The following is a 21,612-nucleotide window of genomic DNA, read 5'->3' as shown; positions in this document are numbered from 1 at the left end:
TTAGGCCACAGAAGTCTAGTCGTACCCTTACCCTGGGTCAGTGGGGCATACCCAAGTTACCCCTTCCACACCAACAGGGAATATCTATTTCAAAAAGGCTTATTCCCTTAACATCTATTTTTTATTTTTATTTTTGCTTTTTAGGGCTGCATCTGGGGCATATGGAAGTTCCCAGGCTAGGGGTGGAATCAGAGCTACAGCTGCTGGCCTAAACCACAGCCATAGCAAAGCGGAATCCAAGGCATGTCTGTGAGCTACACCACAGCTCATGGTGATGCTGTATCCTTAAGCCACTGAATGAGGCCAGGGATTGAACCTGCATCCTCATGGATACTAGTCGGATTCATTTCTGCTGTGCCACAATGGGATCTCCCCGATATCCTTTTAAAAATTCCACTTCTCTATGCTCTTGTTACATAAAACATGGCTGATATCCTCAGCAATCTTTCAGTCTAGTTGGCAGGATGGGGCATTCCACAGATCAGCGAGTAGTAAAATACAACAAGACATGCAAGTTACTCAATTTGGGATATAGGGGCAACTGATAACAGGTATGGTCAAGAATAGAGTTTATAGAAGAATCAGGACATGAAATGATGCCTAAGAGTGAAGAGCACACGGGACACGGAAGGGTGACAGATGTTGAGGAAGGAGCAGGTAGAAATATTCATGGGGCCTTGGTAGAACTTAAGAGGAGACCCACTTGGCTGGAGCATGACTTTAAGTAAAGGAGTCATGAGGGATCAAGGAAATAGAGGTCAACACACCGCGGAGTGAGATAAAGAGAGGAAAAAAAGAGAAAGAAAGGAAGGAAGGAAGATAGATTACAGCAGGGGCCGATCAGCCTAGTCATCAAGCTAGAGTAGATACCACTTCTAAAGTGAGGGGTCGGTGGCTGATTTACCAGTGAGGTCGTCGAAAACCAGTAACGGGGACTCTTAACGGAGGTATAAGAATGCTGGGAATAGTTGAAGAGAGGAGTTTTACAAAGAGTTGCTTCCGTGCTTGGGCATTAATCACCCCCCATCCCCCGACCACCACCACCAAGGAGGAGAGGGAAGGCTGTGCTTTGTCCTTTACTTCAGGGCAAGGGGATCCTTTGGCACCACCACTCAGCTTAGCATGTGTCCCCTTCCTGCTGCCCGCCCTCCACCTAAAAAGTCTAAATGGTGAGGAACGCCCTGGTCAACTGCTTTGACAATGAAGCAAAGCAGCACTGGCTTCACTGGGGAAAGGGGTGACGGTGCTCTTCACAGTTTTGGGGGAGCAGAGACTGTATTCTTGTGGCGCAGGCTTGTGGGGGGGGGTAGGGCCCTGACTACCAAGGTGGTCTGGAGGGGCAAGCAGCCCTCAGGGAACAGAAGCAAGAGGTCCCACCAGATGCCTAGAGCCCAAGGAGGAGGTGAAGAGACGGGCAGAGTAGACATCTTCCGTCTTTGATGAAAATGGAGGAAGCTAGACTCCCAGGGGTGGGAGGGGGTGTGGCGGCTGCAGAGAGAACCAGTGAAAATTCCTTTGAGAGGAAAAGTCTGCTTTTAACCCCTTCATTACCAGTCAGCTCTGATGCAAGTACTAAAGGGACATTTTCTTGCCCTTTCTCCTCCTTCTCTCATTCACAGCCCAAACCCGTGAAGGCTTAAAATTAAAAAAAAAAAAAAAAAAAAAAAAAAGTGGGGACAGGGAAGATGAGGAAAAGGTTGGGTTTTCTAGGATGCAGACACTGAGATGGAGACGTGCTTGCAGAAGGGCCCCCCCGCCCCGGCAGGGAGCGCCCCCGCCCCCCAACATTGACTCTGCGGGGGGCCGAGATGAGTGGGATGAGGCCCGAGGAAGACAAGAAATGGAACTGGGATGCAGTTGTTTGTTATGGAGGCCGCTGCCTTTCCGTTGGGGACTTCCAGATCTGGGTGGCCCTGCTGAAGTCATCCTCCTTGGAAGCTCTCCACTCTGCTGCTCCACCAGCCTGTCTTTGGAGAAGGGCTTCCTCTGGGGAGGAGGCAGCTCTCTCTTGCTGAGGCCGGGTTCCTCTTCTCTTGGCTGAGAACCCTCAGGACCAATCCTCTGCAGCTGGGGGACAACTGGGCATGCGTGTGGATCGCTGTACCCGCAACACTGCCCTCCCAGGGCAAGCGTCCTGTCTGCAGCCGCATGGGCGGGCAGCAGAGAGGGAGGAGGTTTTTGTCATCCCAGGGGACTGGACTTTTAATTAGGGTCCAGAGTAGCTCTCATTACCTTCGAGGTAGCAGGAAAATCTTGGAGCTGGCTCTAAATTTCATCTATGTGCGAGGAAAGAAAGAGCCTCATGAAGAAATTTACAGCAGCTCTTTTAACCCTCTGCACCTGGCCAGGGACAGAGCCTGTACCTCCAAAATCACCTGAGCTGCTGTTGGGTTCTTAACCCACTCTGCCTCAATGGGAACTCCACAAGATTTTATTTAAAACTTGCTGACCTATTCTCCTGTCCCTCTTCCTCTCATGCACACTCATCACTGTGCAGCCTGCCCCAAGTGAATTCTGTCAGTGTTGTCCATGGGCTCACAGCCTTCCTCCACTCGCTGCTAATCCCTCTACTTCCTTCAACTTAGCCCATTGCACGTTCTCCATGAAGCCTTGCCCAGAGGCTCCAGTTATAATCTTTTTGGTTTTGAAATCCCTATAGCCTAGTGGTTCTCAACCAGGGGCGACTTTGCCCCCAGGGGACATTTGGTAATATTTGAAGATATTTTTGGTTGTCTCAACCAGGGGAGGGGAAGAGGGCTACTGGCATTTCATAGGTAGAGGCCAAAGAGGCTGCTAGACATCCTTCAATGCACAAACATTCCCCCAACAAAGAATTATCCAGCCCACAAATGTCAATAATGTTGAGAAACCCTATAGTCTGCTTGGCTTTGGCACCGTGCACCCTATCATTGGGTCACTCATTATAGTGTCAAATAATAGGGCTGGATGAGAACCTTTAGAAATCATCCTATCACCTGCCTGAATTGTCTGGGTAAGAAGACTGAGTGAAGAGAAGCTGTTAAAATCAGAGTGAGTCATGGGCATGGCTTTATCCTGATCCCTAGACCTTTGGCCATTTCCACTTCTTAATGCAGTTGTTTCCTTTCTCCCAGGTACACTTAAAAAGATTTTATAAGCTAAGTTAGGACCTATTATTACATGTGCAGTGACTCTCCCCTCCAACCTCCTACCCTCAGCCCACTACTAGGAACACAGTACATAACCTGTCTGATCAAAACAGCCTTAGATTTTATAAAATATCATTTGATACCCCTGCAAAAAATATTTTTGAAAGAACTGTAGGTTTCTCTCATGGATATAACCTCTCAGAAGGCAAGATGACTACATCTAAATCACAGAAAAAAGGAATTCTACAGAGACCTTCGGCAGAAGTATTTCTAACATTAATTAGAGTAAATACCAGCCAACTGGGTCTTATGCATTTAAATGACGGTGATGAAAATTACCATCTTAGCAGGAAAACAGGAAAGGTTCCTGTGAAGGGGAATGATTAACTGAATTCTTATAGAGAAACTAGAAAACAAAACTCAAGAAAAACAAGTCAGGATAGAGAATTGTATGTCTGTAAATTTGATTCCTAGAAACTCTTTGTAACACATTCCAATAAATAAATAATTTCCCTTGAAAAAAATGTATGTAAGCAATTGTTGACACAGAGTTCAAAGAGGCCAGGTTAAGGAAAAAATGACAGAAGACTTTATATTGGAAAAGGAGAGCTAACCAGATAGCATTCTGCATTTCAGAGGCAGAGCAGTATAAACAGAAGTTCAAGTGCAGGCCTGGTACAAGCTGATCCTGGATTTAAGTCATGGCAGTACCCAGAGCAGCTGTGCGACTTGGGTGAATGCCTTGAGCTCTCAAATCCTAGTCTCCTCAGCTTTGAAGTGAGGATCAGTAACAACACTTCCCAAAATATAAAATTGTGAGGATTTGATGAAGGAACTCAGGAAAAGTGCTTGCCCATGAATCAGGCTAAATCCAAGAGGTTATTGTAAAGGAGAGCTAATGTTACAACTCTTTATACCTACGATCCTGTAATTTTATTTCTGGGAAAAAAAAATGAGATCCTTTAGTCTTGTGTTGTCAAATGTTTATATCCTCAGAAGAAATATGACATTCCCTTCTTAATTTGAATGAGAATCTTGATTACATTGAAGTCTTCACATTTAAAGTAAAACAATAAGCAGTGGCTTTTAGATATGCATAGGGGGAGCTTTTTTTTTTTTTTTTTGTCTTTTTGCCATTTCTAGGGCCGCTCCCACGGCATAAGGAAGTTCCCAGGCTAGGAGTCGAATCAGAGCTGTAGTCGCCAGCCTACGCCACAGCCACAGCAACACGGGATCCGAGCCGCGTCTGTGACCTACAACCACAGCTCACGGCAACACCGGATCTTTAACCCAAAGTGAATATATATGAGGTTCTATGACAGTGAAATATCTACAGAGAGCATGTCAAGCAGCTAAGTGTTATGGAAAAGCTGGAGAAGGGAATTTTTAAAGCCTTGGGTTCCAACCCTGGCTCCTACTAACAACGAGATATCAGGCAAGTGATTTAACTATCTCTCATCTGTAAAGTAAGCGGCTTGGTAGATGATCACTAAGGTTTTCTCCAACTTTAACTACTGCATTGTACCTTTATTCCTGGAGAGCTGTAAGCAGACATCCAATTCAAATATGTTGTTAAAAATGGTCCTATCTTTTTAATAGTAAGTTCGATCTGTAAGAAAAGAGTGAAACATTCATTTTAAAAATGATACTGACTTTTTTGTCTTTTTAGGGCCACACTTGAGACCTATGGAAATTCCCAGGCTAGGCCTACGCCACAGTCAGAGCAACGCTGGGTCCAAGCCACGTCTGCAACCTATGCCACAGCTCATGGCAACACCAGATCCTTAACCCACTGAGCAAGGCCAGGGATTGAACTTGTGCCCCCATGGATACTTGTCGGGTTCATTACCACTGAGCCATAATGGGAACTCCAATACTTGACTTTTTGAAAAGATCTTGTGGTCCAAGCTTTTCGCTACATTCCAAGTTCCCAAACCAAAGCTGGCTTTATGGGTGTGTGACGGGTTCCGGGGGCCCTGTGCTTAGATAGGGTCCACACCAGGATATCAGCCACCCTGAAATTCATAATTTTTGAACAAAACCCCTTGCAATTTCATTTTACACAGGCTCTGCAAATTATGTACCTGGTTCTGGCTACAACTTATAATTTATAGTTTAATTTCTAGGGCAAGGACTCTTTTCTTCCCTTTTTCCTTCCTTCCACCTGCCTTCTCTCTCTCTCTTTTTCTTTCTCTCTCTCTCTCTCTTTTTTTTTTTTTTGTTAGAAATGCACTTGGACCTCTTTCTCCTGCAGCCATTCTGTTTTTATGCTGGTATAAAACTGCTTCACCTGCCAGACTGCAGGATGTGTGGATATCTGTGCACAGGACACACAGTGCGTGCCTTTGGCTTATAAGGGCAGAAAGCTGCATCCTTCAGCCCCAGCCTTCAGCCCCAGCCATCTGCGGCAGCCTGAGCTTCTGTCACTGGGAATTTCCAAATCAGTGCAAATGTTTATGAGCCTAATAGACTGTGCAGAGAACCCAGCAAGGAGATTTTCCTTGGAAAACCCGAGGCTAGCAGCCAAGGAAGAGCCTAGTTCTGTGAGAGCCCCCAGTGCCCACCCTCTCCCCTTGCTGGTATTCTTGAGTATTTGTTTAAGTTCTGACTACCTTGTTTAGAGTCTCTAAAGGGCAGTAAAGAGGGAACTACTCAGATCAAGACTCTGCGTCCAATCGCTGCTTGTGATGATGATTCAACTTTAAAACCCACTTCCGACCTTATTGAGTGAGCGCTGTCATGAGCTAGGCGGGGAGGGCGCAGCAGTGAGAAAACACAATGAAGACAAGGTAATTCTAATTTATCGCGGGGGCCCGGCCCCCGTGGGTTTACTCCCTAGCTTATGGAATAAGGCCACTACTCACCTCACAAAGCTGACGAGACGATACAAGTAAGTGACCAGGCACTTGAGTTACTTCGTGGGAGTATTTGCAAGGTGCAATGTAGGCACATGGTTTTTTAAAAAAGGCATTTCCCCTTCCGCCGGAGGTATGTAGAGTTTTTTTCCCCAATAGGAGCAGCTTAAATGGAAGAGAAGATAGGAAATTTACGTGATTTGGCTTTTCTCATTTTCAAACATTGAAACGACATATTGCACAGCGCCCCTCCCCGGACAAGTCACGGAGGAGAATGCCACCTGAATAGAGATGCCAACAGAGAAAAGAGATTGTGCTCATTCCAAAGCTGGCCTTGTTTGCCCATCCAGAGCTTCCTGACATGTTCCTGACAGAGCCCGCGTGGCTGGGAGGGGCTGGACCGAGTTTGGCGGGTCTTGGCCCGATGGGCGGGGCGAGGGGCGGGGCCACGGCCTATCTAGGCGGCGGGAGCCGAGGATTGACTGGTCGAGGAAGCCGGCGCGAAGGAGAGGCCGAGCCAGGCTGAGGTGGGCGGATCCGGGGGCGGGGTGACTAGTTGCACCTCCCACCCTTGCAGGCGGATCCCTGGGCTTGGCAGGGAGAGGCCCGACCGGGCCGAGGTGGGTGGGGCCTGAGGGGAGGGTACATTGGGGCGGGGTGTGCAGCGCGCGGGGGCTGGGCTCTGCCAGTCTGTCCGACCGCGGACTCGAGAGCTGCACACCCTATTGGAGCCCGGGACGCGGCACCCCGGGGGAGGAGGGCGAAGAGACGCGGGGATGGCTCTGCGGGGACTCCCGGGGTCCGCCGTCCTCGCCGCTGCTGTCTTCGTGGGAGGCGCCGTGAGTTCGCCACTCGTAGCCCCGGGTGAGTGCCTTGTCGCGGCCCGGGCGCGCCGGAGGAGGCCGGGGATCGGGACGGTAGTCCCGCTGTGCTCAGAGCTGGTCTTGTCCTGGCACAGCCTCGGGATCCCGGTGCTGAACCCCTGGCTGGGGACAGTGGCCCGGGCCGGGTGCGGCGCGTGGGGATGGCTCCCATCCCTCCCTTCCCGCCTGCCGGGCTCCCGCCTTCCCTCTTATCGCCGAGTCCCCCAAGGACCTGTAACCCCCCGCCCCCACTTCCGAGCTGTCTGGCGTGTAGGGACCCGAACCGCCCTTGCCTTTTTCCAGAGCCCTGCGCCTCGGAGCCCTGAGGACCCCTTTCCTGCCCTTGTCCTCTAAGGCCCTGCGAGCGGAAGATCGTGACACAGAGGACCCGGTGCTCTGTCGCCGCCTTCCTCACCTCTTCATTTTTTTTTTTTTTTAATTTTGAAAGTTGAGGAGTTCCAATTGTTTTCCTTTCAAAGTTTTCATTTATTTTAGTGATTGATAGATTCTTGTAACAGGTTGGGGATTTCTGAGTTCTGACCACACATCCTGAATAAATCAGGCTTGGAAAGTGGGAAGGCGTGTTTGTAAACTTACCTTTATTTTTTCCCTTTGAGTCGATTCCTGTCACCACAAAAGGAACCTTCTGTGGTCAGAGCAGGAAGCCACCAGCAGAGATGATAAAATGCTCTGCCCAGTGATGAAGTGGGAGCAGGAGTTTTTCACTAAAATCTCCGAGAAGGTGTACTTTTACCGGAGTCCTTTCTTGCATTCTTGTTTTTATACCTGTAGACACCGGGGATTCCTTACCACTGGTCCCCCTCTTAATTGCAGCCTTATAGCAGAGGTTAAAAAAAAATAGTAAACGCAGAGCTTCTTGGCCAATTGGGGTTACTACACCCTGGAATCATACGTCAGCAAGCTCTTCCAAGCTTGAGCAGCTCCTCTTCAGGTCCAAATAATAAGCTAGTAACTGGAAGCCTTCCAATAACTACCTCCATCATAAAAACACGTATACTGCTTTCGCTCTTGAGAAAATCCATTTGCTTACAGCTTTTAAACTGGCTTATCACTTTGGCCTTCACTTTTTCATAGAAACTAGAACATGTCAGGAAAGGAATGGGCTGGATCATATGTCTCCTGAGTCTTTATTAGCAGATCTGTATTTCCTTCAGCATCCACCCTGAGGAAATGGCCACTAGTGACATGTATTATTGGATAGGAGATTTTGGTTTTCAGCTGACATTTCATTACTGAGACAGGTAGTTGTGTAATCAGGTTCAAATTGGACCCAAGGTTGTAGACAGTACTTAGAGGGACAGAGTTAGTTGCTCCAGAAGCATTTAACCTGGGAGGGAAATGGTTAAATTCAGCACATCACCCATGTACTCAGTCACCCATGTAGAATACTTTTGTGTTTTAGTGGATCTTTGAGCAACACCCTACTTTCAGGACTGGAATGTGATGCTAAAAGGAAGCTCTTAATATACAGTATTACACTTTAGAAGAAAGAGATATCAAAAAAAAGAAAAGGGTTCAAAGTACAGATGTGCCAGTGTGACTTGAGACCTGTTTCATGAAGAAGAGATGCCCTGACAACTGGTCCCCGTGAAATCTAAGACTGTAAGGAATGTTTTAGGGACGGCGGGCGGAGTAATGTTGAGTGGCTGCTACCTGTCAAGCTTTGTTTCGGGCACTTTATATCCATTTTACACTTATCTCTCATAATATGATGAAGTTCTTATTTCCAGTGAGGCACCTGAGGCCCAGAGAGGTTGAACAACTGGCCCCACCTCACATTGCTAGTGTATCAGTCAGCATTCAATCCGAGAAGCAGAACTACTAGGAGGGATGTGTGTGTGTGTGTGTGTATACACATTTATCTCTATCTTTAATAACCCAGCTGCTTGATTCCAAAGTTCATTCTCTTTTCACTCTACCTCACTGCTCCCCAGAGAGAAAACAGAACAGAAATCAGCATCAGCCGTCTTGGGCTTGTTGAGAGTCTAAGACTGGGAGTTTAGGACATCATGAGGTTGTAAGGAAGCATGGGGTTATCAGAAGTTGGGAAGTAGAGAAGGACAGTCAACCTCACCGTGGGCAGTGGGAGTATCTCTACCTGCTCACTTCCTTCTGGTGGAAGAATCTCATTAAGCTTCTGTCTTAGTAGCAGCCTTCGAAACTATATACCACCAGAGGGATGATTTTCCACATCTTGGCTTACTTTTTAAGTTCTCTGGTTACTTAGGGCTTAGTTACTCCACAGACAATGCATGTTTGAGTAAGAAGCGTGAAAAGGGACCAGGGGCTAGTGAAATGCGAGTTGCCTTCTCGGGCTCAGTGGGCTTCCAGCCAGCCTTATTTAGATGCTAACGATAAGCTTTATTAAATTCTGGGTTCTCCTCTGGCCCAGTAGCTGCCTAGCTCTCTCTCTGCCTTGTACATGGTCAGCGGACAGACTTATTGAGGAAGCAGCTCTTGGAGCTTGGCCTTCCATGCCCAAATCTCATTTAAAGAGGAAATGAGAAATTGGGGGATTTGAGATGTGCCTGTCATTCCCCATCTTCCCCCCACCCCCCATAAGCAAACTATTTGGGAGTTTCAGTAGTTGAATTTGAATGCGAGAGATCAAAGCCCCAGGTGATAGAAAGAAAAAACTTTTGTTGTTACTTTTAAAAGGGTTGTGTGTCTCTGATGTCGAAGTTTAATACACTGGGACAAAAAGAAGAGTTATTATTATTTTTTTTCTTTGTCTTGCACCCGCAGCATATGGAGGTTCCCAGGCTAGGTAGGGGTCTAATCAGAGCTGTAGCCCCTGGCCTACACCACAGCCACAGCAATGAGGAATCTGAGCCGAGTCTGCAACCTACACCACAGCTCACGGCAACACCAGATCCTTAACCCGCTGAACAAGGCCAGGGATTGAACCCACACCTCATGGTTCCTAGTGGGATACGTTGACCACTGTGCCATGACGGGAACTCCTAGAGGAGTTATTTAGAACCGACAAAAGGTGATTGAAATTGTCATTGGTTAAAATGACTATGTTGAGAGGTGTCTAAGAATTTGAGGCAGTTACCTGGGTAACTGTGAAGATTTGGTGACCTGCTGGGAGTGGGGAGGGTAGTGAGGCTGGTATGGCTAACAGGACAACTGGAATTTTCAGTTAATACACTGTAGCACTTAACTCTTTTTGGAGGAAGGTTTATTATGCCTGTTTTGTGGCAGGCTCTGCTCTGAGTACTCAGATCATTTAATGCTTACAACATCCTGTCAGCTGTATAATTTTATTCCTCCATGCATAGATGAGGAAATTGAGTCCTGAGAAGTTAGCTTGAAAAAGTCACATAAGTATGTAAGTTGGATTTTGACCTTCTCTCACATCTGTTAGATTCTGAGGCCTATTATTGTTATTACTTAATCATTTTATTTTTCTTTAGACTGAGGAATTTCATTTCTTTTCTTTCTCTCTCTCTCTCTTTTTTTTTTTTTTTTGTCTTTTTAGGGCTGAACCTGTGGTATATGGAGGTGCTCAGGCTAGGAGTTGAATAAGAGCCACAGCCACTGCAACGCGAGATCCAAGCCGCATCTGCAGCCTACACCACAGCTCACGGCAACGCTGGATCCTTAACCCACTGAGAAAGCCAGGGATCGAACCTGCGTCCTCATGGATGCTAGTCAGATTCGTTTCCGCTGAGCCACAGTGGGAGTTCCATAATTTCTTTTTATTCTAAGATATTTATAAAGAATCATTAGTAGGGTAATGCCATGATAGAGTGGAAAGAGCACCAAGCTAGCTCAAAGTCAGCACTGTGGACTTGAAGTGTGCCTGCCACTTTTGAGAGTGTGGCTCTCTCTGCCTCTGTTTCCTGCCTGTAAATTGGGTATGTGTCAACTCCTGTCTCCTATCTGCCTTACTGGTTGCTATCCTAGTGAGGATCAAATGACCTGCTGTTTCTGAAAGGTCTTGGCAAACAGCAATGTCAGGTATGTGTGTGTGTGTGTGTGTGTGTGTGTGTGTATACACACATATATATGGGATGTGTATGGCAAAGTGGTATAAGTATATACATATATATAATATATATCTTTCCTGTGTATCTTTTCCCCCTCTATTTCTTACCCAAAGTGCCCATTAGACTAGACTTATAATGTCAACCAAACTGTCTAATAAATGTAAACCACACATGTTTTCATTCTGGAGGTGGTGCTGGCTTGGCAATCATAGGTTCATTGTAAATATGTAAAATTCCAGAGCGACACCTCGGATTCATGAGTTGGCTGCCACTGACTGGGAGTTAAGTAGCGAAGCCTTTTTTTCCCATTTCCCCTCAACTGAAATACCATGCTTTTGGTATTTCTGGAAAGTTCCCCAATGGATTTAAAGTTCTGGGGGGAAGGGGAGGGAATCATCCTTGATTTCATTACTCCAAGTCACTTGCCACTGTCAGCCAGTTTCATTCTGGTCTTCTTTGCATGTATTTGCTGCTTGGAAAGGATCATAAGGTAAATTCCCTTTTGTGTCCTGCATTTTGGACCTGATATCATACTTAAAGCTTTCTCCATTTTCCTACCACCCCAAAAAAGTTTGCATAATATTCTATTGTATGGATTCTCTGTATTTTATCTCTGTCTCCATTTTATGCTAATTATTTAAAAATGAATTTTAAAACTCATTGTTTCAGTACACATCTATGCATAAAATCTTGTCTAGATATAGATGGCTTCCACAGAAAATGGGTTCCTCAAGAAGCAGTTTTGGGATCAAGGGTATTCATGTTTTGAGGCCATTGATAATGACTTGAAGATTGTTCCAGTTTGCATTCTCATAACAGTTGTCAAAGGACTCACTTTTCACACCGTTGACTTTTTCTCTGAAAAACGTATTTCCTCACTTACAAGTCAGAAGTTGGTTCCTTGATTTAATTTGTGTGTTTTGGGTTACGCCTAGGTTGACTATTTTCTTCCAGTATATAAGCTGTTTGCACAGGTCTGTAGTCCTTTACGGACAATTCTGAAATCTGAAAACCTCCAAAAACCGAAAGTTTTTTTTTGAGGCTTTCTGCATGCTCTGTTGGTAGGTAAAACCTAACCTGAACCCGTGTGGGATTCTATGGCGTATATTTATCTCACCCAGTTTGAATATTGCTGAGTTTTGGTTGCGGTAATAGTAATGAGCTTGATTTCTGAGTGTTACATAATGTGCGCTAAATGCGTTGTTACCTCTCTGGAATTACAAAGTCTGCATTTCGGAGGCACAGCTGACCTCCAAAGCACATCTGACCTCCAGGTTTTCAGATAAGGGATTATGGTCCTGCATTTCCTCTTTGTGACTCATCTGTTCTTGATTGTGGGTAACCAAATGTAAAACTGCTCAAAACTGTAAAAGAGCCAGCGGAGAAAAAGAACTCCTCAAAGGAGTGGCACTTTGTGAAAAGAAGCACCACTTTGGTATCAGTGTGGAATCTAATGAAATAAAGATACCTGGGCAACGCGGAGGTTTCCTGTATTTTATTTTAGGTGGCTTGACGAATGGGTGCCTATGATAAGGGAAACTGCTTTCCTCTGCCAGGTATTGACACAGCTTTCTTTGTAAGGGAGAGAAGAAATGGGCTCTGTCCAAGGGACTTTTAAGGGAGGGAGAGAGGGTGGAGGGTGATGGATACCCCAGGTAAACTGAGTCCCCATGCCCAGTCATCTCACCTTGAGGAACCTTGTGCCAAACCTGTTGAGCGCAGGGGTTTTTCTGTTCCCTTTTTGCAGTTCCTGAAGGTTCCTGCCTTCTTGTCAGCTCATCCCAGGATCCCAAACAGCTGCCAGCTCTCCCTGACACTCCCCTCACCCCATTTTGTTTGCACATCCCTGTGTATGACTGCGTTCCAGCCACCAAGAAAGTGCTTCTTGTACAGAGGGTGAAAAATCTTTGCGCCACTTTCATCATCTATGTCACATGTAGAAACTGTGGCAGGTTGGGATTGTTGTGATGTGAGATAAAACATGCGTGTGCACAGTGCAGTGTTTGGCACACAGTAAATGTTAAAAAAAAAAAAGTGTGTCATTATTGCTTTGTCTTTAACCAAATACTGACCTGTCACAGCAGTCAGATAGGACAGAGTTGCTCTAGAATTTTCCTTTCAGGTCCTCTGCTGCTGCCTGAGGTGTGCCCTGTCTCGTCTTGCTCCCGAGCCCAGGCTGCTGAGGCTGGGCGGGAGGTCGAGGACGGCAGGGTTGGGCAGTGCCAGGGCCCCAGCAGGGGAGGAGCAGGGACCGCTGGGCCTGGCAGGGAGTTCTCTTGGGGTGCAGGGGAGATGGGGGACTGAGCCATTCGCTACCAAAATTAGGCCAGGAAGAAGAGAAAGGAAAAAGGAAACCATTACCTTTATAAGGGGAGAATGTGACAATTTCTTTTGAAAGGATTTTGAAAGATTCACCCGTTGGTTTTTTCCTTGCCAGTGGATCTATAGGTCCAGTCGTAGTTTGGACAGTTTCCTCTAGGATTTTTGTGATTATCCTACTGATATCCTTTTTGATTATCCAGGATTGGACTGGTCATGGTTCACTGGGGAATGGTGTGTTGAAGTAGAGTATAATAAGATATGTTTATATGCTTCACCTGCTATCAAACATATATGTTTAATGCAAAATATGTTTGTTCTCAGTTACTGGCACAAAGTTCCTCAAACCCTTGGAATTTCCCCATGATAGGAGTGTCTTTTTTCTTAAAGAGCCCTCTTTGAGCAAATGCTAATGAGCTGACTGAGGGTGGTGCCCCTAGAGAGTGGGAGTGGTTGCCCGAAAGAGAGTGGGAGTGAAGTTTGGAACTGTCAGCCTGGCCCACTCACCTCTGGGAAGGGGAAGAGGCTGCAGAGGAAGTGCTTTAAACAGTTGAACAAGACTTGATGAGCTTCCTGATTGGAGATGCTGGAGAGTCTCCTGCCCAGAGGTCCTGGGAGCTCCACCCCCTGTCCCCACATGTTGCCCTGGGTATCTCAGCAATAAGTAAGTAAGATGTTACCCTGAGTTCTGTGAGCTACTCTAGCAAATTAATCGAACTCAAGGATGGGATCGTGGGAACCTCCAATTTGTAGCCAGTTGGTCAGAAGCGCGGGTAACAACCTGGACTTGGAGTTGGCATCTGATGGCCGGGAAGGGGTTGGGGTGGGAAGAGGGGGAGTCTTGTGGGTCTAAACCCTTAACTGCTGGGATCCGGGTAATTTCAGGATTGAGTGAGTTGCTTGATGGTGTGGGGAAAACACGTGCTGGAGCAGGGATGTAGAATCCCGGAGTATTAGGGCCGACATCTCCTCAAAGCTTATTGAGCAGATGAGGACACCGAGTTGGCCTGGCCAGGTCATAAGGGGGTTCTTTGCTCTGTCTGGGACTCTTTCCATTGTGTTCAAGCTGTGTCTCCATGGAAGGGCAACCCCGCTTTGCTGCTCCTGGCAAGACTCTTAGGTCCACACTTGCCCTTGGTCCCCACACTCCAGGGGCTGGTTTCTCAGCTCTGGATTTGGGCTGAGCAGGCCTGAGAAGAATGACTTTGGCTACATGACTTCTGAGAATCATTGTGGTGTTCTTGCTCGTGTGATTTTAGAGTCAGCGGGGACTCAGTGGTCACCCTATAACTAAGCCCTCCCTTTGCAGAGGGGGAAGCTTCCGTTCAGTTGCTTGTGGGAATCAGGAGCAGCCAGGGCCCTCGGGAGGAGCAGAACATTCGGTTTGGTGAGGGAGGGTAATGTGTGTGTGTCTTGGTCACTATCCAAGGCTCAGATCCAAGCACAGGACCCGGAACAGAGCAGATGCTTACAAACATTTGAGTGAATAAAGGAAGGAAGGAAACTGGAGCTGGAATCCAGGTGTTCTGACTCAGCCTGAGGCTTTTGCTTTATAATAAGGCAAAGACTTCTGCTTTCCAGAATCATCCACAAATCTTAGCTGCACGTCTCCTCTCCCCCTCCAGTCCCGACTTGGTAAGAGGCTGCTTTGTCTGCCAGCCTCTAGGGGCATCTTGCTCCAAAAGCCTGAGGTGGGGAATCTGCATGGAGAAAAACAGAATAACAATAAAAAAAGTTAAGCCAGTTCTCCCTTAGGTGAGTACGGTGTGTCATTGACACAGTCGAAAAGTGCTAGTGAAAATTTTCAGTGCAAAGGTTTTCAAAACCCACATCCGTTCATGGAGCTCTTTCTAAAGACAAACTAAATTCAGTTGTGTTTCTACAATCAGTACTTCAAATGCATGTATTAGTAATAATAAGTATATATGTAATATTCCTAATAATATGTATCTATTATGTAATATATACACATACTATTCCTAATTTTATAATACTTTATACCTTTCCTTTATACCTTTCTTTTATACCTTTGTTACACAGCTTAATTCTATAAATTATGTATTCATTCAGCAAATATTAGCCCCTTTAAAGGCAAATATTATTAGCCTTACTGTGTGCAAGGCCCTGGGGCGAAGTGATGAGCACAAACTAGACACAGTCTGCGCCTTTATGGAGCCAGCACAGGTTATCATGGAGGATGATTAAATGAGCAATAATGATAAAGTGTCATTAGTACCTTGATAAAAAAACTATGGCCCAGGGCCAGAATACCCAGCCTGGGGCTGAGGGTGGAATGAGAGCTGAGTGCAGGTTGAACAAGACTTTCTGGAGGAAGTGAAGTTTGAACTCCCAGTTGTAAAAATGTCAGCGTTACCAGGTGAAGAGCACAGGTGGTCATGGAAGAGAGGGGGTGAGAGCAAGCAAAGTCGCAACAGCGGTCCCCAGCCTCGAGCACGCATCAGAATTAACTAGAGGGCTTGTCACAATGCAGCTCCGTCACTGTGCACCCATCTTCTAGTGTCTGTAGGTCTGGGAAGGGACTGGACTTTGCATTTCTTTTTTTTTTTTTCTTTTCTTTCTTTTTTTTTTTGTCTTTTATTTTTTTAAGGCCACATCCCTGGCATATGGAAGTTCCCAGGCTAGGGGTTGAATTGGAGCTGCATCTGCAGGCCTAGGCCACAGCCACAGCAACTTGGGATCTGAGCCACGTTTGCAACCTTCACCACAGCCACAGCAAGGCCGGATCATTTAACCCACTTAGTGAGGCCAGGGATCAAACCTGCATCCTCATGGATACTAGTTGGGTTTGTTACTGCTGAGCCATGACGGGAATTCCTGCATTTGTAACTCATTCTAGATGGTACTGCCTAAGCATCTGAACCTGGAAATCCCTCCCCTTTTCATGGGCTGTTCATCCTGTTTCCCTGCCATTCTTCAAGCTGAGATCCAGGTAACCTTTCCTAGGAATTCCCTGATTTTATCTCCTGTGAATATACACCTGAGTCCAAGAAAACTTGTTGCATCTCCTCTATGTTATTTAACAGAGAATTACAGCCAGCTGTTTCCACTGTGTTTTGTCTTAACTAGACAGCAGAACACATAAAATGTTCAAATATTTGATGGCTTGATCAGATTTATTTCTTGCAACCACTGTGAGGAACAGGTTGCTCTATTCTCTGTTTTATAGAAATCAGGAAACAGATGAACAGAGTGGGTAACCAAGACAAAATCAGGTGTCTCTCTCAAGTCCTAGATGAGAGGAAGCCAAAGCAAGATGTATGTTCGCTCATTGTTCTCAAAATCCTTTATTTTTATGTGAAATTGCATGTACTCTGTGTTCAGCACTACTGGTAAAAGGAAGTTAGTTAGTTAGTTTGTTTATTTATTTATTATTTTTGACCTTCTTCATTGTAGGTCCATAGCCTTTTTTTTTTTTTTCCTTTTTACAGCTGCTCCCGCACCACAGCCACAGCAGCACAGGATCCAAGCCGTGTCTGTGACCTACACCACAGCTCATGGCAACGCTGGATCCCTAACCCACCAAATAAGGCCAGGGATCGAACCTGCATCATCCTGGATACCCGTCAGGTTCTTAACCCCATGAGCCACTGTGGAAACTCTGATCCATCTCTTTAAAGATAAAATCAAGGCAGCTCGTTAACTGAATGTAGTTTATTTTTTTTCCCTAAGTGGAAAATGGGTAATTATCCAAGGAATTCTTTAGGAATTTCTTATTTACTTTTAGAGTAAACATTTGAAGGGACCCATTCAATGTATAGGTCATAGATTTAGAAATGAGTTTTATGGAGTTCCCGTCTTGGCTCAGTGGTTAACCAGCCTGACTGGGATCCATGAGGACATGGGTTCTATCCCTGGCCTCGCTCAGTGGATTAAGGATCTGGCATTGCCATGAGCTGTGGTGTAGGTCGCAGTCGTGGCTTGGATCCCAAGTTGCTGTGGCTGTGGCATAGTCTGGCGGCTATAGCTCCGATTCGACCCCTAGCCTGGGAACCTTCATATGGCACCGGTGTGACCCTAAAAAGATAAAAACAAAACAAAACAAAACAAAAAACCCAAACAAACAAAAAGAGAAAAGAGTTTATAAAATTTTGGCATGAGGGAGATATTTTCAAAAATCAATTTCATTTTCCTGAAAAGACACAATTAGGCCATTATTCTTCTTAACTGGCCGGATAAGCTTAGCTGAGCGGTCAACGATTTATAAAGAACCTGTCCATAAAATGTCATGTAATAGGTAGGGTTACAAACAGAAATTTCCTTTCAATGTCAGTAGCATATGCCAAGCCTTCCTCCCCCATGCGTTTACAAACATAATGAGGTTCTCTGAGATTCCTGGAACGGGTGGAAGTTGGAAGAATTCGCTGGGCTTTCTGTCCCACAATATAGCTTGGGAACACTGATTTCCAAATATTCTAACAGCTCTTCATAGCTGGAAGTCTCCAACACAATCATGTGAATTATTCACATTATAAAAAACGGCAGCCCGGAATTTCCTGGCATTGGCGAAGTGGCAGATGGCTAATGAACAGGCATCCTTCATTTTTCTTTGCATGTTTGTGCTATATGCTTATATGGCCTGAATGCTTCCACAGCTTCCTCATTTCTTTCCAACCTCCTCCTTTATTAAAACAAAACTCAAAACAACCACTGATAGAAAAAAGAGGCATCAGATATTGCTAAAAGCTACATGATAGAGGCAAGAAAGCTGGGTTTTGAGGGTAAAGCTCATTTTCCATGCACGATTGCAAACTCAGTGGCTCAGTAGTCTTTGCAGGCAACATATGTGGATATTTCATACAAACAGCATGCAACTCAATGGGGGTCTTCTTTGAGATACCGGTAGGCATTGTGTAGATATCTCAGATGAACAACAGGAGTTCCCGTTGTGGCTCAGTGGAAACGAATCCGACTAGTATCCATGAGGACACAGGCTCGATTCCTGGTCTTGCTCAGTGTGTTAAGGATCTGGCATTGCCATGAGCTGTGGTGTAGGTTGCAGGTGCCACTCGGATTCTGCATGGCTGTGGCTGTTGCTGTGGCTGTGGCTGTGGCTGGCAGCTGCAGCTCCGATTTGATCCCTCGCCTGGGAACGGCCGTGGGTGCAGCCCTAAAAAGCAAAAAAAAATTTTTAAATAAAAAAATAAAATGAATGACAAATTTGGTTGCCATTCTCCACCAACTTGTGATTGAGAAGGGGGAGGGAACAAACTCTGAAGATAAATCTTATAGAATAAGGGAGGATGCGTTTGGTATCAGCAGAGACCTACAGACAAAGTGCCACATGGGATCACAGCAGAGAGACGCTTGCTTCTGATAGGAGGGATGGAAGAGACTTGAAAGCCTAAAACTTGACATTTTAAGCAGACCTTAACGGGGAGTGTGGGGATGGCAGCCCAGCGGAAGGGGCTGTGCAGACCCAGTGTGGACAGAGAAAACTGTGTGAGATGAGACTGCAGAGGGGATGTGGAGGTATGGCTGTGGACCTCCTGAAACTAGGCACTTGATTGTGTAGGCAGTGGGGGGCTGCGGATGGGATGGGATGGAGTGATGGTATTGCAGTGTGATGGAAGGGCCCTGGGTGCTGAGCTGATTAATACCTGGGTACCAGGAGTTCCCGTCATGGCTCAGTGGTTAATGAATCCGACTAGGAACCATGAGGTTGTGGGTTCGGTCCCTGGCCTTGCTCAGTGGGTTAAGGATCTGGCGTTGACGTGAGCTGTGGTGTAGATCGCAGACGTGCCTCGGATCCTGTATTGCTGTGGCTGTGGCATAGGCTGGAGGCTATAGCTCCAATTAGACCCCTAACCTGGGAACCTCCATATGCTGTGAATGTGGCCCTAAAAAGACAAAAGGCAAAAAAAAAAAAAAACAAAAAAAGACCTAGGTACCAGACACCACCTAAGACTTCAGCAAGGCTGTTGCTGGTTCTGTTTCCTCATCTGGAGAAAGAGGGGAGGGCTGAGTGTGGGCAGGGAAAGGGGGAGGGAGGGAGGGGAGGGAGAATGAATATACCTGCTCTTTGTAGATCTCAAAGTAGTTTGGGGGATCAAATGAATAATATATAGTCCTTTGTAAGTAATACATATATGACCTACATGGCATATAGGTTTAATGTAATACATATAATATATAGATAGAAACAAGTTTTCAAAGTTTGCTGGGAAAGGTGATTCATGAAGTAAGTGCAGTGTATTGTCTGGGTGGTGTGAAGTCCAGAAAGGGTTCATTAAATAGTAAAAGCTAGGTAATTGTACCTGTCTTAGTTTAGAGTAAATCCTCCGAAATTGTACAAATCATCTTGACTCCTGAATTCCTCACTGCTGAACATTTATTTTTAGAAGACTCTTGTGCATTTCCAGTTTTTGCCCTATTGGTCAAGTTCTCATTGTTTTCTCTTCACTCTGGGTGGGTCCTGGTCAGGAGGACAGCGCAGGCACTCGGTGTTTAGGGCAGTGTCTTTAAATAAATAAATCGTGCAGATCAACATTGGGTCCGTTGATCAAAGCCTGCTTGGGTAAGGTCTCTCTCTCTCCGTCACTTCTGGCAAGTCCGTTTATTTAGTCCCTGGATTTCTTAGAATGTGACTAAGGAGATTTGGAGAAGGAAAATGAACCTGTTTTAAAGTAATTTAGTGTACGTTAGGTGCCTACATATTATGGAAATTGTGGTTACAGTGGCAGTAGACTTGGTGTGTCTTAGTGTCTGAGAAGGGGGAGGGATGGGAAAGGGGGAGTCTTTAAGGAGGAGAGGAGATTCTTTTCCTCGAACCATATGATAAAATAGTTGCTCTTTACCTTGCTGTCAAGTGCTGCATCTTGATATATAAATGAGAAAAACCTCTTGACTTTGAGTTTATATAAAGACTATATATATATATATGTATATATATATATGTGTATGTATGTATGTATGTATATTTGGTCTTTGTCCAGTGTTCCTGGCACAAAACTCCTAAAACCCTTGAAATTTCCCCATGGGAGTATCTTTTGTTACTCATAATGAGCCCTTTAGCCCATCCCTGAGTTCACTCTAATGAATGACTCTTGGTGGGCCCCTAGAGAGCATCTGGATGGGGACCGGTTGCCAGAGAAACCAACTGTGATCCTAGAGGGTTGGAACTTTCAACTGCATCCCCCAAATGCAAGGAAGCATGAAGGTCTGGCCATAGAGTGAGTCATCAGTGACCAGTGACTTAATCAATCATGCCTGTGTAATGCAATGTCTTGAAGCTTTGATAAAACCTCTGGAACACGGAGGCTAAAGGAGCTTCTGAATTGGTGAACTGATGAATGTGGGATGGACCAGCTGGGAGCATGGTGTGTCTGGAGAGTGTGTCGAAACTCTGTGCCAGCCCCCCACCCCCCACCTTGCCCTGTGCTTCTCTTCCATTTGGCTGTTCCTGAGTTGCATCCTTTATAATAAGGTTGTAATTATAAGTATAGCACTTTCCTGAATTCTCTGAGGGGTCATAGCAAATTGTTGAACCTGACGGAGATCATGGGAAGGCCTGAGCTTTGCACTGGGTTAGCCAGGTTAAGTGGTTCAATGCCATTTGCAGCAGGTGTCTGAAGTGGGGGCAGTCTGGTGGGACCGAGCCCTTAAACCTGTGGGGTTAGCACAGACTCCAGGGAGTTGGTGTCAGAATTGAATTGAATTGTAGGAAATCCAGTGGGTGGTGGAGAACTGGTTGTTGGAAAATGAAACGTTCAGGTCTTTCCTATTGGGAAACATCAGTTCGTACTGTTAACAGATTGTGGTCGCAATCATCTCTTTGAAATTATGGTGGTTTATTATTTAAAGACTGAAAAGGCTTTTCAAAAAAAAGTATAGTGGGAAAGAAAGAAAATGATCAGGCCAGTGGCTTATTGTTTATGCATTTACACTGTGTTTTAATAGTGTAATGAAGTAGAAGTTAATGCCACTCTGGTTTCCACTGATCCATCCCTCCTAAAGTGTGGACCAAAGATTTCATAGAATTTTCTTTGTCTTCGGTCAGTGAAAATATATAGAGTGTAGATATTGTGGATTGCAATTATAGGTAGTCGCCTTACTAAGGGATTTCCAGTATTTTGGTTTACCTCTACAACATTAATATTCCTATTAGGATGAACTATATGAAATTACCACTGTTCTACCATTTTTGACCTACAGTGACATCAGTTTCATGTGGTTCAACTTAATAAGAACGAAGGTTCCTTACTAACTTTGTTTTTTTTTTTTGTTTTTTTGTTTTTTTGTTTTTGTCTTTTTGCTATTTCTTTGGGCTGCTCCCGCGGCATATGGAGGTTCCCAGGCTAGGGGTCGAATCGGAGCTGTAGCCACCGGCCTACGCCAGAGCCACAGCAACGTGGGATCCGAGCCGCGTCTGCAACCTACACCACAGCTCACGGCAACGCTGGATCTTTAACCC

The 21,612-nt window shown here is 45.6% G+C and overlaps 1 protein-coding gene and 1 long non-coding RNA gene across 2 annotated transcripts in view; one reads left to right on the top strand and one right to left on the bottom strand.

Annotated features, from left to right (window-relative positions):
• LOC106504618 lies at positions 4,359-6,369 on the bottom strand. Its single transcript, XR_001298248.2, has 3 exons — positions 6,265-6,369; positions 5,993-6,148; positions 4,359-4,737 (listed from the first exon to the last, which is right to left on the bottom strand). It is a non-coding gene; the product is annotated as an uncharacterized LOC106504618 (long non-coding RNA).
• RELL1 (RELT like 1) overlaps positions 6,602-21,612 on the top strand; it is a 72,081-nt gene continuing 57,070 nt past the window's right edge. Inside the window, exon 1 of the mRNA XM_013978589.2 lies at positions 6,602-6,847. Coding sequence (XP_013834043.2) covers positions 6,760-6,847 — 88 coding nt within the window. The 5' untranslated portion in view covers positions 6,602-6,759. The remainder of the gene's footprint in view (positions 6,848-21,612) is intronic.

Source organism: Sus scrofa, chromosome 8, assembly GCF_000003025.6.
Source record: "Sus scrofa isolate TJ Tabasco breed Duroc chromosome 8, Sscrofa11.1, whole genome shotgun sequence".
NCBI lineage: Eukaryota > Metazoa > Chordata > Mammalia > Artiodactyla > Suidae > Sus > Sus scrofa.
This window is presented reverse-complemented; position numbering and strand designations above follow the sequence as displayed.